Genomic DNA, 17,205 nt, shown 5'->3' with positions numbered 1-17,205 from the left:
AATTTGGGGCAGTGGATATTTTATAAAGATGAGAATTACTTAAACTGTACCGTGTAAAGTGATGTACTGACGTTGTTGGATACTGTGTGCAAGAACACGGATGAAATCTGTAAAGAATTTGGGTTGGATTTAGGTTATTTTTTTCTCTATTCTTCATCTGCTCAAGGACCTAATATTTAAGACCAGTAATGAAATATAGGCCTGATAAGGGGCGTTGATCAAAACCTATTCGTAGCAAGATCAATGAGGGATCGGTATGTTTTTCATAAGGATCGTATTCTGGAAACTGACCCGATTGGACTTACTTGGAAAAGGTCGAATGCAGTTTTTGTGGTTATGAATTCCCTCTATCTGTTGGCTATGTCTCACTATTCTATTCCGTGGGGTATTAAAATTGGCTTGACAATCCTTGCGATCCATTAGGTTGTCCCGTTCATCAGTAGACCGGTGTCTAAGGATTCACTGAGTCCATACAATATTTCATTAGCATAGGAAGGGAATATGCCCTTTAAGCCTTCAAAGCAAATCTGATCACTGATCTCAATCCAAAATGAAATACTATTGTACATCATGTTCTTTTAGTATGGATGCTTCTGATTGGATTCAAAGCTACAATAATCTATAGAAACAAAGTTATAATAATCTGCTTGAAAACGATTATTGATATTTTTGTCAAGAAAAGGTCGGAAGCAAAAACAATGATGCAAAAGAAAATCTTTAAACCCATTTTGAGCTCGGCCTTTGATAAAACTTACCAGAGCATATGCAATAAAAATGTTGCTGCAGGGAGCTCAGTTCTTGAAATTTCAAAAAAAAACATGATTGAATCTTATTAAATTGTGTGTAGCCTGAAATCCAAGGGGGAGTGACAATTTTAACTATATTACCGGGACACCGACTTACTTTAGCTAAAAGTAAAAACCCATAATTTATTCGATGATTAGAAGAATGCATTAACTCCCAAATGGACTGTACCAATTGGGACAAGTTGATTTGTTTGGAGTTTGTAAAATACCATGCTCCAAATTGACTTTTATTTTCAAACAGTTCGTTGTAATGAACTGTAGTAAGGAGCGACCCGGCTCAATAGTAACCAAAACTCTAAAAATGGAATTTTGATACCAATAGCTGCATCAAAAGAACCGCATTTTAAGGCTGATTTTGAATATATAAATTTCATCAAGTTTAGTCTTGCCCATCAAAAGTTAAGAGCCTGAGAAAATTTGCCTCATTTCAGGAAATAGGGGGAAATAACCCCTAAAAGTCATTGAACCATGACGAACACCATCAGATTCAGCGTATCAGAGAACTCTAATGTAGAAGTTTCAAGCTCCTATCTCCAAAAATGTGGAATTTTGTATTTTTTGCCAGAAGGCAGATCACGGATGCGTGTTTATTTATATTTTTATATCAACGCCCTGCTCTTTACGCTAAGTTTTTGCTGTTTTAAAATGTAGAGTTAAGAAAAAGAGTCAAACCTTAGCGTAAACAGCGGGGCATTGAGGAGGAAAAGCCCCTTTCAAATACGGAGTTATTTCTGTTCGTTTTAAGCTTTAATGTCGCTCCTTACTTTCATTTAAAAAAACTTGTTTTTTTTTGTTTAATTAGTTGTATAAGAAATGCTCAACTACACTTACATTTGTTTTTGTAGGAGCATCGTCTCCAGACCGTGGGTACAAACTGTTGAAAAATTCGTTGTCACAACAATTGGCTGGGGCCGTTTATCACATCAAGGTGCTTTGCCTAATATCCTCCGTCAAGTTGAACAGACACTTAGTACGGAAGATCATTGCTTAAGAACCTTGCAAAGTGAAGAAGCCGAGTCTCTCTACAATCCCATTATGTTTTGTACTGATGATAAAGGGAAAGAGGCTTGCAATGGTGACAGTGGCGGACCAGTCATCTACGATGGTGAAGTTGTGGGGATTGTGTCTCACGGATATGGCAGCAAAAGGGGCTGTGAACATGCAACTGGATGGAAGATGAAAGTGCCATTTTATTACAAGTGGATACAGGAAGAAGTAAAACAGGGTGAGCGTTTAAAGTTGTTTGCCCCAGTGAATTATGCTTAGCATCTCACACCAATTGGTTAATATTTATCAGCAGCTCATTCTGTTTTCAACATACAGTCAATAGAAGTTTTTTCTCATTTAACTATGATGGTCACTTACTTTCTTGGCACTCCAGTGCTTTTAAGATAACAGCTTCCTTTAGTATATGTATATACTATATATATTATATATTTCACATATATAATATAATCACATATATTATATCACATATATAATATATTATATATATTTCACATACTTTTATTAACCCAAACTTATAAATAGAACTTATAAGACAAACTTATAAGATTTGAACTGAATTCTCATTTTTGAATAAAAGAATGAAAATAAACAAAAGTCTGCCAAACGAAAACAACTTTTATATGTTGTTTTCAAGAAAGTAATATATAATTTGACACCAGTCGTACAAAAGATTAAAGCACTATTTAATGTAAAAAACTCTTGAAAACAAGATAATTACAATTTTTTTCAATCTTACTTAAGAAAAAACAATGAAAAATATAACAGAAAATTTTCTGTTATGTATTGCATGACTTTATAGACAATGCTGACCAACATCAATAACTCTTAATATGGATTAAATAAAAAAAAACAAGTTTTTCTAAATGAAATTAAGGAGCGACATTAAAACTTAAAACGAACAGAAATTATTCCGTATATGAAAGGGTCTGTCCCCACCTCAATGCCCCGCTTTAATTTTCGCTTTAATTTTTAAACTATCTCCTTACTTTCTCCTAACGTTTGACTCTTTCCTACCACTCTGCTTTATGAAACAATAAAAAAAACTTTAGTGTAAAGAGCGGGGCGTTGAGGAGGGAACAGCCCCTTTCATATACGGAATAATCTCTGTTCGCTTTAATTTTTAAACTAGCTCCTTACTTTCAGTTAAAAAACATATTTTTTAAATTTAATTTCTGAACGGTTTTGAACTAATGCAGTTTTTGAATTTGGCTCACCGTACATGAATAATTAAATGAAATTAGCATATTAATTTTACTTTTGAAAAACTAATAATAAGCTTATAATAACCTAAGTTTGACATTTCGGGAAATCCAGCTACCCCTCCATGGAAATTTCCCTCCCCCAGCGAGAATTTTCCTTATGGAAAGATTCTCCCACGTAACTTATATAAGCGATATTTTCAGAACTAATTTTGTGAGGCATAGTAACAAAACGGCTAAAGAGGTCGAAACTATTCTTATAAAAATGAGTCACAAGTTGAGCAATTTTTAAATGACTGAAATGAATGAAAGAAAAGATCTTTAAAAGATATACTTAATAATTTATGTTCGTTCTAAGTTTTAATGTTATTTCTTACTTTCAGTTGGAATTTTTTTTTTTATTTAATAAACAACCACAAGCCGAAGACATACAGTATCTTTGATAAAAATCATAGTTATGAAGCTGCTTAAGCTAAAATTACATGCTAAGATTGGCCAGAAAATAAAACAAACAAATTATTGCTTATATCGGCCATTATTTTACAAAATTTAAACTTTAGCGTAAAGAGCGAGGTATAGACGAGGGAGCGAACTTCCTCGTATACATAATATGAGGGGGTTCTTCCTCTCGTCAGTACCTCGCTCTCTAGGCTGAAGTTCAAATTTTGTTCGAATTCTTTAAGATTGATCCCTGAATCAAGAAGGCCGTTTAATTAAAATAAATAGCTCTTTTGAAATTACTACAAATACTTTATCGTAAACAGCGAGGTGTTGACGAGGGGACGAACCCCCTCATATACGTAATAATTTCTGTTCCTTTAAAGTTCTAATGTTATTCCTTACTTTCAGTTGAAAAAAAAAATTAATTTAATTTCTGATCGTTTTTTAATTATGCCTGGATATCCAGCGCTCCCTTCATAGAAATTATCTTCCCCGATGAAAAATCCTCGATTGAAAGATCTTCCCACGTAATCCAATCTCCTTACCCCCATCCCCACCAGAAAAATCTTTCTGAAAACGTCTATATATTTACCAATAAACATACTATATGTAAACAATGAGCGAAGTTCATAACTTGAAGCCCGTCCCTAGGGGACTGTAGGGGATTCAGTCGTCCTTAAAGACATAGTATTTAGACATTCCGACTATGCTGAACAAAATGGCTGTCTCAAAATTTTCATCCGGTGACTTTGGGAAAAAATGAGTATGGGAGGGAGCCTAGTTGCCTCCAATTTTTTGGTCACTTAAAAAGGACATCATAATTTTTAATTCCCGTTCGAATCAGCCCTCTTGCGGAATTCTAGTACCACTGGTTCGATACGATTACCCTTGAAAAAAAAACAACAAACAAATAAGTAAACACGCATCTGTGATCTTTCTTTTGGCAAAAATACAAAATTCCACGTTTGTGGAGATAGGAGCTTGAAACCTCTACAGTAGAGTTCTCTGATATGTTGAATCAAATGGCATGATTTTCATTAAGATTCTGATATTTTTAGGGGGTGTTTCCCCTTTTTTCGAAAATAAGACAAATTTCATAGGCTCGTAACTTTTGATTGGTCGAAATAAACTCGACGAAACTTATACATTTAGAATCAGCATAAAAATATGATCCTTTTGATGTATCTATTGGTATCGAAATTCCGTTTTTTAGAGTTTTGGTCATTATTGAGCCGGGCTGATCCTTCTTTACAGTTCCTTACCACGAACTGTTTGACAAGTCTCTATTAATTTGATTTATTGCATATTTTCTTAAGGAAAGAAAACTATTGTATTTAATTGCACTAAATAAACTAGTTGATTAAAATTTATATGATTTGTGACTGTTTTTCTTGTTCGACACAGCAGCTAAACTTAAATCGAAGGGGCTAACAATAAAATTGATGAGGCGAGCTGGGGGTATCAGAAGGGCCAAAAAGCCAAGAAACAGTACCAAGGCTTTTCTATAAGATGCAGCACCGGTTGTTATTGTAGTTGAATACATCAAAATAGAACAGCATTCGGTAGTTCAAAATAAATCAGTTTAAAACAAGTTTTTCTTCAAATGAAAGAAAACAACAACATTAAAACTCAAAATAAACCAAAATTGTCTTGTGACAGCTCCAGTTTTTGCGATCCCCAGTTGTTGCGATCAAGTTGAAATTGATCATAACTGGTTGAAATAAAGATGATTACTCAAACAAATGAAACAGAAAAATGACCTACATTGCTATGGGTGAAGCAATGATTATTTAAAGGACGAAATATCAAAAGCAATAATCAATCCAAACTTTAAATTAACAGAAATTACCACAAATAAGGGTAGGGCTACTGCTCCTCTAACCTCTCTAAAGGCTAGAGCGTTACTTGGGATGTAATGCAAACAATTAATATTTCGATCGGTGTTTTTATTTGTCAAAACATCAACATCAAAATAACAACGCTAATAAAAGTTTAAAAAAAAGTTACCCTAACTAAGAGTGGAAATACTTTCTTCTCTAACGTCCAAGAGGCTTGAGTACCATTTGTACCTTACTGAAAATCATATGCAATTTTAACAGTATAGTTTTATGGGTCAAAATTTCAGCAATAACAAAAATCTGGCAATAGTCAAGATTAATGGAAAGTAAAAGCAATACTTAGAATAATTTTATTCTTGAATTTAAATTAGTTTTACATTGCTAAAATAACACTTTTTGTCAAGCGCTTCCTTTTTTATCTTGGTTTATTCAGACATATGGATAATGCCTGACTGAAAGTCTTAAATGGGGAACATTATATGTATTGAATAATGACGTCTTTGACAGGTATTAATGTAGGGAAATTGTTATCTCAAAACAACCTAAGAATTTTAACAAACATTTCTGTGAATTTCATAGTTCTACTAGGAAGCTTTTGCATAAGCCATTAAAAAAATGTAAACCATTCCAAGATATTAATCAGTGTATTCCTTTTAATTTACTTCCCATCAAGAAACAATTATTTTCTACTACGTCCCTTTTAAATTAAATTATCAAATTTGGCGCTCAAAATTGTTCCTCACTCTTGTCTCGTGTATATTTTACTTTTGGTCTTATATATTTTAGATCCATTAAAATAAAAAAAAAAACTTTATGCTAGGCTCCTGTTTTGAGAAGAAGAAAGTTTTCTGTTATTACGGAAGCTGGTCCATGAACAGAAATGGCGGTGGAAAGCTAGAAGTTGATGACATAGATCCGTTTATTTGTACTGATGTTATTTATGCATTTGCTGGATTAGATTCTGACAGCAGTATTGTTAGTTTAAGGAAGGAGATTGACCTTCTTGAAGATGGAGGAAAAGGTGGTTACGAACGTTTTACTTCATTGAAAGAACTTAACCCAAATCTAAAAACTTGGATATCAGTTGGAGGATGGGATGAAGGATCTCTAAAGTACTCTCAGGTAAATTATTTCTGACATGCGCTTTATTCTAATGTTTAAATTTAAACATTATGAGAGTTGATCGCCAAGATTTACAATGTAGTCTAAAATAATGTAAAAGAACAAACAACAAAGTAGTGTATAAAGTCAGGTGAGGGTATAGTCTTAAATAATTAAAAATCTGAACTTAAGTTGAACCCGCAGATGAGTGATAACTAGACTACCGTATGGTAGGATTCAGTACTACCTTTCTTTTCCAATACCCTTTGTCATCCCCTCAATTTTACCTTTTGATCATCCTTGCCTGTTCCAAAGGGGTCAAAGATCTCCTTTTTCTTTCTAAGGTCTTTTGTCCTCCCGCAGTCTTGTAATTTCCCCAAATTCTTACTCTCAGCCATCGCAGACTGTACTGGTAAATCACAAATCTTGTTTTCATTTCTATTTTCGTTTTCTCTAGTTTTCAAGTCATGCGAAAAAAATCATCATCAACTTATAGTTGCAGTCTAGTGTCCATTTTCTTATACTCAATTTTTCTATTGTAGTGTCATTTTACATCTATTTTCTGTCTCTTTGTTTTCTTTTGTCACAGTGTTGAATAAATCATCACTAAATGGGAACTAAATCCTTTTTTTTAGTTTCGTTTCGCATCTTCTTTCTCTCTTTTATTTCTCTTTATTCTTAAAAAAGAAATAAATAAATCGCCATCGAATTCTCAAATTGGATTTTTCATATTTAACTAAAATTTTCGACTTTTTCACGGGAACGCGCGTACTATAAATCTGTTTTCAATCTTCTCTGGCACACTAAGTGCTTCCTCTTGTTGCTTCATTATTTTTGCCTAATCTTAACAACGCAACGTTTGAGTTTGATCATTATCAAACAGTTCGTGGTAACGAAGTGTAGTAAGGAGCGACCTGGCTCAATAGTAAACGAAACGCTAAAAAACGGAATTTTGATGCTAAGAGATACATCAAAAGAATTGGATTTTTATGCTGATTTTAAATATATAAAGTTCATCAAATTTAGTATTTGTCATCAAAAGTTACGAGCCTGAGAAAATTTGCCTTATTTTGGAAAATAGGGGGAAACACCCCCTAAAAGTCATAGAATCTTACCGAAAATCACACCATCGCATTCAGCGTATCAGAGAACCCTATAGCAAACATTTCAACCTCCTATCTACAAAAATGTGGAATTTCGTATTTTTTGCCAGAAGACAGATCACGGGTGCGTGTTTATTTGTTTTTTTTTTCTTTTTCCCAGGGGTCATCGTATCGACCAAGTGGTTCTAGAATGTCACAAGAGGGCTCATTCTAACGGAAATGAAAAGTTCTAGTGCCCTTTTTAAGTGACCAAAAAAATTGGAGGGCACCTAGGCCCCCTCCCACGCTCATTTTATTCCCAAAGTCAACGGATCAAAATTTTGAGATAGCCATTTTGTTCCACATAGTCAAAAAGCATAATAACTATGTCTTTGGGGATGACTTACCCCCCACAGTCCCTGGGGGAGAGGCTGCAAGTTACAAACTTTGACCAGTCTTTACATACAGTAATGGTTACTGGGAAGCGTACAGACGTTTTCAGGGGGATTTTTTGGTTTGGGGTGGGGTTGAGGGTAGGGGCTATGTGGGACTATCTTTCCTTGGAGGAGTATGTCATGGGGGAAGAGAAATTCAATGAAAAGGGCGCGGGATTTTCTAGCATTACTATAAAAAAACTATGAAAAAATAAACATGAAGAATTTTTTTAATTGAAAGTAAGGAGTAGCATTAAAACTTAAAACGAACAGAGATTACTACGCATATGAGGGGTTCTAAAAATACTTTAGCATAAAAAGCGAGGTATTTAGGAGAATATAAATACCTCGCTCTTTATGTTAAAGTATTTTTAGTAATTTAAACTATTTATTCTACGGCCTTTATGATTCAGGGGTTATTCTTCAAGAACTGGGACAAAATTTAAGATTTATTGTAAAGAGCGAGGTATTAACGAGGGGACACACCCCCTCATATACATAATAAAAATATAAGAATATAAAAGTTTGTTACGTGAGTTAATTCTTAAGTTACGTATAATTTTTACTAATAGAAACGTTCGTTAAAAATTAAAAGTTCTAGTTGCCTTTTTAAGTAACCGAAAAATTGAAGTGCAACTAGGCCTCCTTCCCCACCCCTTATTTCTCAAAATCGTCCGATCAAAGCTAAGAGAGAGCCATTTAGCAAAAAAAAGAATTAATGTACAAATTTCATGTTAATAATTTATGTGCGGAGAGCCAAAATCAAACATGCATTAATTCAAAAACGCTCAGAAATTAAATAAAAAAACTAGGTTTTTTAACTGAAAGTAAGGAGCGACATTAAAACTTAAAACGAACAGAAATTACTCCGTATATGAAATGGGTTGTCCCCTCCACAATCCCTTGCTCTTTACGCTAAAGTTTTTAATTGTTTTAAAAAGTAGAATTGTGGCAAAGAGTCAAACTTTAGCGTAAAGAGCGAGGGATTGCGGAGGGGACAACCCATTTCATATACGGAGTAATTTCTGTTCGTTTTAAGTTTTAATGTCGCTCCTTACCTTCAGTTAAAAAAAACTATTTTTTTTTATTTAATCTGACGTATGATGACAAAGAAAACCATGTTTTACAGAACTATTTACATTCCAAACTTTAATGTCAAGTATTTCGTTTTTTAGATAGTGTAGCTTCACCTCCCCTTTGCGTCTATGTATCGCTCCATCTACTCTTCCTGTGATTGAAGTTTGATGTTTTTGAGCCTTAGAATTTAAGGCTTGATCCGTCCCATTCACTCAAATTGATTACTAGGAGAATCATCCTGACAGACCCAGGGACTATGCGTTTCCTAAACTATTCAGAACTGATGTGTGGTCTTGCCATAGCTTGAATAGCTTTGATAAGAGACCCGAATAAACGACAAAAAGCTAAAAGCCAACACTTACTTTCCCGAAAAACTTTAAAGCCATTTAGCTCGTCTCGTTTTTCGCCAGAGATAGCAAGGCTTTATCCAGGATTTTTTTTTCGGGGGTGTTTTAAACAACAATTTTTTCAGGGGGGGGGGGGGGTACTCAAAAAACGAAAATTTTTTTGTTTATATCCATTTTTGTTACTTTTTTTACGAGCTAGAAAAATTTTTCGGCCAAGGTTCAAACCCCCTACCTCCCCCCTCCCCTCTTGGTCCCCCCTTGGTATGTCCTTGAGAGATCGAGAATTAATGATACTTGCGTCATTAGAAAGCGTAACCTTAGTGTTTTTGCTTGAACGGAGTTTAATTTCCTTTTAAAGCTTAGGAAAGTGCAGTCTCTAAAAATAGTCTTGCTTACCTGCTTGGAAAACTTTAAGAATCGGTATGATCCTAGTCTATATTGAACACGAAAATAAGCACGGTGAATCGTGAGACCTCTAGAACACAAGGGTTATAGTAGGGCTATAAATTAAACGTATCAAATCACGCGAATATTATGCTGATGGATAAACTGGACTAAAACTCACGCAGGAAAACGACGCTGCTCCCCCAAACATAATATCCCCTCCAGTCGGATACTCCACATGCAAGTTTTACTAATTTGCTAAAATGCAATCTACAAGCTGCCGAGTACACAGAAAAGGACAGGTCTCTTTCAACTTCCAAAAAACACTGACAAATTCGTGTTAATTTGTATTCCCCAGATGATCTTATAATTTCCACAACTGAAGATTAAATTCAATAGTCTGATAAATCCGCTTATCACCTCAAAATACTATTCCAATTTTAGTTTCTCTTATCCTTTCCTACAACTCCTTAATGCTTACTCGAATACGGAGACTCCTGTACTCTTGATCAAACAGTTGGTGGAAACGAACTGTAAGTAAGCAGCAACCCGGCTCAATAGTAACCGAGTCTTTAATAAACAGAATTTTTCGATACCAATAAAGACATCAAAAGCATCAAATTTTTAAGCTGATCTCAAATTTATCAGTTTCATCAACTTTAGTTACACCTATCAAAATTTACAAGCCTGAAGAAATTTTCCTTATTAAAAAAAAAAAAAAATGGAAAATACCTCTTAAATATCATAGAATTGTAATGAGAAACACACCATCAGATCCAGCGTGTCAGAGAAGGTTACTGTAAAGTAGAATTTTGTATTTTTTGCATGAAGAAAATTTTGTTTGTTGTTTTTTGTTTTCCCCAGGGGTGATCGTATCGACCCATTTATCACGATAGGACCCATTCGAATGGAAATTAATATTTCTAGAGCTCCGTTTTAAGAGATCGAAAAATTAGAGGGCAACTAAGCCCCCTCCCCCGCTCATTTTTACCAAAGTCATTAGATCAAAATTTTGAGATAGGCATTTCGCTCAGCAAAGTAAAAAAATCTTATAACTATGTCTTTGAGGAGGACTTAATACTCCAGTCCCCGCGGAAGGGCTGCAAGTTGTAAACTTTGCCCGTTGTTTACGCATAGTATTGGTAATTGCGAAGTATACAGACGTTTTCAGGGAGATTTTTTCTGTTGGTGGGGGGGGGTAGGAGAAGGGGTTACTTTGAAGGGTCTGTCCATGGAGGACTTTTTCATGGGGGAAGAGAATTCCCCATGAAGGGGTGCCGGATTTCCCAGCATTATTTAAAAACCAATCAGAAATTAAATTTAAAAAATAATCTTTTTTCAGCTGAAAGTAAGGAGCAACATTAAAACTTAAAACGAACAGAAAGTATTACGTATATGAGGGGGTTCACCCGCTCGTCAATACCTCGTTCTTTACGCTAAAGTTTTTCAAGTACTTTCAAAAGCGTTATTTATTCCAATTAAACGGCTTTTGCGATTCAGGGGTCATTATTAAAGAATTGGAACAAAATTCGAACTTTAGCATACAGAGCGAGGTATTGACGAGGGGCGAACACCCTCATATGTGGACTAATTTCTGTTTGTTTTAAGTTTTTATGTTGCTCCTTAATTTCAGTTGGAAAAAACTATTTTTTTTTTACTAATTCACACATAAAGTCAATTCCTTATTTAGTTTAGCTTTATTTCCTTTTTTTTCCCGGTCATACATTCTGTCAAATTTTGTGAATTTTCAACGCTTTTCCACCAACCAATTTTACGCAATGTCGCAGGCTCCGTGGTGTATAATGTAAATATTTTCAATACAAAGTATTTAAGCCAGGTGAAGCCTGGAAAATCCCTAATGTATTGTGTAAGTAGGTCATGGCTAAGCCACAACCCGAAACAAAAATTAGTTTTTAAATTTTCTAGTATTTTCAGTAGAGTTACTTAGGCTACTTCTTGTAAACTAACACTTCTAGCCCAAATGTTCGGAAAAAAAAAGGTTCGGCTGCCACCAGTGTTTTAAGTATCTATATTTTTGGAGGGGGACTCGTCCTAAAGTAGCCTTTATATATTATGATGGTGACAGTGAACCTAAATCTCTCTCCCCAAACCTAACCAAGTCCGGAGAATAATCAATAGCGAGCAAAGGAAATATAACTCAATTTTATTGATCAACATAATCCAACATTAACTTATATGAACCTTACTGAAGTCTTCGATGAAGTAACTAAAGGAGGTACACGCACAAAAGAAGTGAATTCGACTCTTTCACTAACCAATGTCGTTATAACTATACACAATTTTTACCACAATTTTTTTGTATCCTACTTAAATGTCATCTGGTATTTTATAAGGTTGTTTAGGCTATGCGAAAACATTTTAAGTCGTATCTACAATACTTGATAAACTTTGTATTTATAAATATAACTGTAGGAACTTAGACATGTTAATACAATATATTAATATCATGAATTCTATTCATAGTACCTATGATTTATGGATTTAGAAAAAAAAATGCAATTGATACTAACAGATAAGAGAGAGACGGAGGATTAGAAAAATATTAGCCGGAATAAAATTAAATTTATTAACATTCAATGTTTGAATTCTGTTTGAGCGCTCTGACTGCTCCGAGTTTTGATATTCTTGTCCCCATGGAACAACCATCCTTACACAGCTGCCATCATTTCCTTCATCGACGTATATATTCAAAACCACCGTTAACAAGAGTTGACCCAACGAACCTTGGAGAACAGAGTGGGACACAATCGAGTCAACGGTCATCTAACATAATTCAAGGTAATTTTGTTTTAAATATACTTCTGTATATAATAAAACTGAAACCTGCACTTATGTTTAAAAATTTACATTGAATAAGCTAGTAATTGTTTCAACTTAAAAAAATCAGGTAATTTCATCTTCCATGTATAAATGCTAACTAGTATGTATAAATGTATATTTTTTTTTCAGATGGCATCTGAAGGCGAATCACGTGCTAAATTTATTACAAGCGTAGTCGAGTTTCTTCAAAAATATGGCTTTGATGGAGTAGACATTCATTGGTTGTATCCTGGTTTACGAGGAGGATCAAATAGTGATAAGGCTAATTTAGTTCTTCTATTGAGGGAGCTTCGGGAGTCGTTAGATAAAAATGGGCTCCTTTTATCCATTGCTGTTGGAGCCAAAAAAGACCAAACTGATACTGCTTATAATATAGTAGAAATATCTAGATCAGTGCATTACGTAATTCTTTTGACTCATTCTTATCATGGACACTGGGAGAAGTTTACCGGATTCAATGCTCCTCTCTACCCCCAATCAAATTTCACTTCTGAGTTCAGCATTTATAATAATGTAATCTGGACCGTTCACCATTGGATAGCCAATAAAGTTGACAAGAGGAAACTCATCTTGGGAATCGCAGCATTCGGGCGAAGTTGGATATTGGAAGACCCTGCAGTATGTTCTCTTTAAAACTTAGAATTTTACTAATAGGTCTTTAGTATTTCTGATTCGGCCATCCCAAGTCTTTGAATATCTTTTCAATAATTTAGCCATATAGCCAGTCAATCTAAGGTTTTTGATATACAGTCAATATTTTTGATTTTCGCACCATTGGTACCAGAAAAATTCTCTAGAACGTATCAGGAATCGGACGAGGCAAACTCGACCGTTTTTCGTCTTTTCTTCTAAAATGACGACTTTTTAAGAACAACTTTATTTTCAAGTATAGGAAGTTGATAATAGATAAATCTGGTACATAGATCACAAATATGCACTTTGTTTTGAACGCTTAGGCTTAACCCCCCTCCCGTCCATAAATTAAGCGTCAATATAGGTCAGAGAGCAATATTGCACGAAATTGAATTCATACAGGAACAAATGGACTGTCAATGCAGAAAAGACGTCGTGTCCATGCTAATTTAACCCCACCCTTCACAAAAAACCTGGTCACCCCAAATCCTTAGAATCCAATAAGCGACTTATTATAACTAGCCAAATCTTTGATTTTAATTTGAACAAAATGCAAAAATGCAAAAGGATTGGAGATTCATCACATTTACTTAATTGATTACATGTCTTCTTCATCTTCGATTTGGACCGGAGTACTAAAGCAAGTAGTTCCGTTGCAAGATTTGTAATCAATGTCGCATTCGATGCCATTTAGATGACAGCTGCACCGGTTACTATCACAGGATCCCTTAGAACAAGACTTCACAACAGTGAGAATTTTCTTTGGTACAAGAAAGATGGATGGCGCTCTTACTAATTTTTGTAGAATTTTTCACCAAATAGTGCTGAGGAATGGAGAGTGTCTGGTTTAACCCATGTCTGGTTCAAATCCGACCTTCTCTATATAAAAACAGTTTTAGCGTGTATTAGAAGCTGATCGCTTTAGATTATGAATAACCACATTATATTCAGATGTTTTTAACAGTTTCACAAGACATTCTTGTTATACCTTACGGATAATTATTAATTTGCGGTTGCCCCCCGTACATCTTAATCATTCTAGTAGAGAAGCAGTATTTATTAACAGTAAAGCGTATCTTTCTTTTGATGGCTCATAGTAAAACATGCCCATCACGTCCTTTTACTATTTAGCTATGCTCCGATTTCAGCTTAGCAAAACCTACCTTGGTTCTGGAATGTAACAAAAAAGTCAACTAGAGGCCAAAATTGATCAGTGAGCGTACTGTTCACACGTTCTTTTTAACTCGAATGTCGGCAAAATGGGTCAGCTTGTTCTTGCGCATCACTAGATGTGATGAATGATTTCTCATCGAGAGCTTGAGGAACATTGGAGATGCGGCACAATTTTGAGAAGTTTTCAAAACCATTTATTGGATTGGATGTGCATGGGGGAGGGGAAAAATATGAAAGGCAGTCGTTTACTAGGATACGACTTTGCCTAGTATATCGGCATAGGAAGTATAAATTCTCTCTCCGACTTCGTATAATATATAACGTATATTAATGCATGCTTTATCTCACGCGTGTATGTGTATGTGTGGGGAAGGGGTTCAAACGACTCAAGGATATTTAAAACTCAAAATTGAACCTATTTTGATAATCTATGTACCAGATTTTTCTATCATATAATTTTTAAAAGTGCAAGTTTAATTTTTTGTAAAGTCGTTACTTTTTATATATTCTTACATATTATATATATTTATATATCATTTATATGTTCTTATATAATGTAGAAAATTCTTTTTCCAGTTCAAATGATACTAAAATACAGAATATTGCAATTTTTTTGGGGGCACCCTAAAATTAATTTAGACTGACTGTGCTAATGGTTTTTAATTCTGATCTAAATAATCTTTCTTTGATAATTTAGCTCATAAGGTTCGACGCCCTTGAATTATTTACGGTTTCTTGGTTTCTAGTACTAAAACATGATAGTTTGTTGATGTGTTACGCTCGGCTCCCAAAGCCACCCTTACACCCAATCTTAATCGAAAAGCTACAGCATCCGGGTAGATCGTGATACCTACAAACTTAATAGACACTGCACGATTTGAGACATATAGAAATTTTTCGTCCCTTTTTCCAAGACAGCAGTTTTCCAGGAAGAGCAAGTACGTGATCATACCTACAAGTTGATATGTGCCTTGTATTAAAAGCCCAAATACATGTTAATACTGACTTTGACCTGTAAATCCCAGAAATTTACCGAAGAACAAGTGTAAACATCCCAAAATTCTAATGAATATTTCTATACCAAGGTTTTAACATATTTCATTGAAAGGTGATACTTGGTGCTCATAAGTCCAAAATAAGTGATCAACCTGTCGCCAAACCCCCCTACATTACTTTTTACTTGTAAAAACTAAAAAAGAATACAACCGATTTAATGAGCAAGTAAACGGATAAATTTATCAATAAATGCCGGGTCGACTGATGAAGTTTCCTGAATTAGGTAACCCACGAAACTACCTTAACCTATAGTTACGGATAAAACAACGGCAACGAAAAGCTAGGGAAAAGAGATTTCAATTTTTTTTCCCATCATTCATTTCAGCAAACTAGTTTGAAAAGGGAGTCTGTTAGGCATCTAACATAATAACCTTACAAATTCATTGCTCGTTATGGGCTTTGGCAAGTGTGTAACGACAAATGTCAGAATTTACAGAAATATTTGAAATCCTGAAACACAGGTTTTTAGACTTTAACTATTCTACCCTGGCCAATCTAAGAATGAACTAATGTACCGAGAATCAACTATTTCTTAAACTTTTAATGTAACCAATTCATTGTCTGATTTGTTTTGTTTATGTTAACATAAGAGTAAGTTCATAATGCTGCTTATCGAATGTTACTGACGCTACTTATGTAGTACAATCAATATGAGAACAAGAATATATTTGGGAAATAATCAGATATTTTACCACTTTGCCTCTAGTGTTTTTCTCTTCTTAGAAAAATTTTAATGTTCAAAGCTTTATTTTATAGCACAAAGATTCTAAGTATAGGTCAGAACTCACTACATATTATAAGAAATCCCATTTTTTACATTCTCTTTGATTCTGTTCTTTGTAGTTTCCCTATCCTTACGGTGAAAACATAGGTGTGCCAATTATTTTGCAAGATGTTTCGAGTTTATAGTTATTTCAAATTATTTTAGGATTATTTCAACTTAAATTATTTTGAAAATTAATCTATTTTAAAACTGGGTAAGAGAATAAAGTGTGGCAAAGATAAATTAATTTGTGAAGGAATTGAAATAGTTTGATCTATATCAAGTGTTATGTTCCCATAACAAATTTTTTTTTACAAACTATGTTATTGGGTACTCTAATAGTTCTTTTTTGGATTTGTCATTTTATTTGGTTTTTATCTAAAATTTTCTTCTTTTGTTAATAAGGATAGCTGAGGTCTGTGTCGAAATATTTATATTATACTCAGGTTTTCGCTCGCTTAAGTTGGTGTCAAATACCGTCCTTGGGATAAGGGTCACCAATAGAAGGTGGGGCGCAATTAGAACATTGGGGAGGGGAAATAGATTAATCAAAAGGTAATATATATACCAGGGTATCCAAAAAGGACATATGCAGGATCTCAGGAGCGGGTTTGTGTGATAAGATTAAAACTTTCAGGCGTTGTTGGAATAAACAAGGGGGAGAGTCGGGCAAGGGAACGTAACAATTTGTGTTTTGGCTAGGGCTGAAGTTTTTTCTCCAGCCACCCTTAATGTTTCTGCACTATAAGCAGCTATGGGACGTAAAATGCATTCACAGTCAAGTAGTAAGGCAAGAGGACCTTATGTATTGCCAGGTTATCAAAACAGTTTATCTACTTTATCTTGAGAATAAATTGAGAGATATAATTGAAAATTTCAGGAGTACTCTTTTTCAGGGAACAGGAGTAGATGATGCGGACTCTGAATTTAATTTGGCGGTTAGGGGCTAGGAATAGCTAAAAATATATTGTGTCAACTCTATCAAGAGTTTTGGGACTTAAAGTCCAAAACGAAGATAGATC

At 34.5% G+C, this 17,205-nt stretch overlaps 1 protein-coding gene across 3 annotated transcripts in view; it reads left to right on the top strand.

The window, feature by feature from the left end:
• The window catches only part of LOC136033146 (chitinase-3-like protein 1), a 47,466-nt gene that overhangs the window by 18,669 nt on the left and 11,592 nt on the right, over positions 1-17,205 (top strand). For all 3 annotated transcript variants that reach the window (XM_065713792.1, XM_065713791.1, XM_065713793.1), the window contains exons 4-6: positions 1,652-2,031; positions 6,113-6,414; positions 12,688-13,176. In XM_065713792.1, coding sequence (XP_065569864.1) covers positions 1,652-2,031; positions 6,113-6,414; positions 12,688-13,176 — 1,171 coding nt within the window. The remainder of the gene's footprint in view (positions 1-1,651; positions 2,032-6,112; positions 6,415-12,687; positions 13,177-17,205) is intronic.

Source organism: Artemia franciscana, chromosome 11 (assembly GCF_032884065.1).
Source record: "Artemia franciscana chromosome 11, ASM3288406v1, whole genome shotgun sequence".
Lineage (NCBI taxonomy): Eukaryota > Metazoa > Arthropoda > Branchiopoda > Anostraca > Artemiidae > Artemia > Artemia franciscana.
This window is presented reverse-complemented; position numbering and strand designations above follow the sequence as displayed.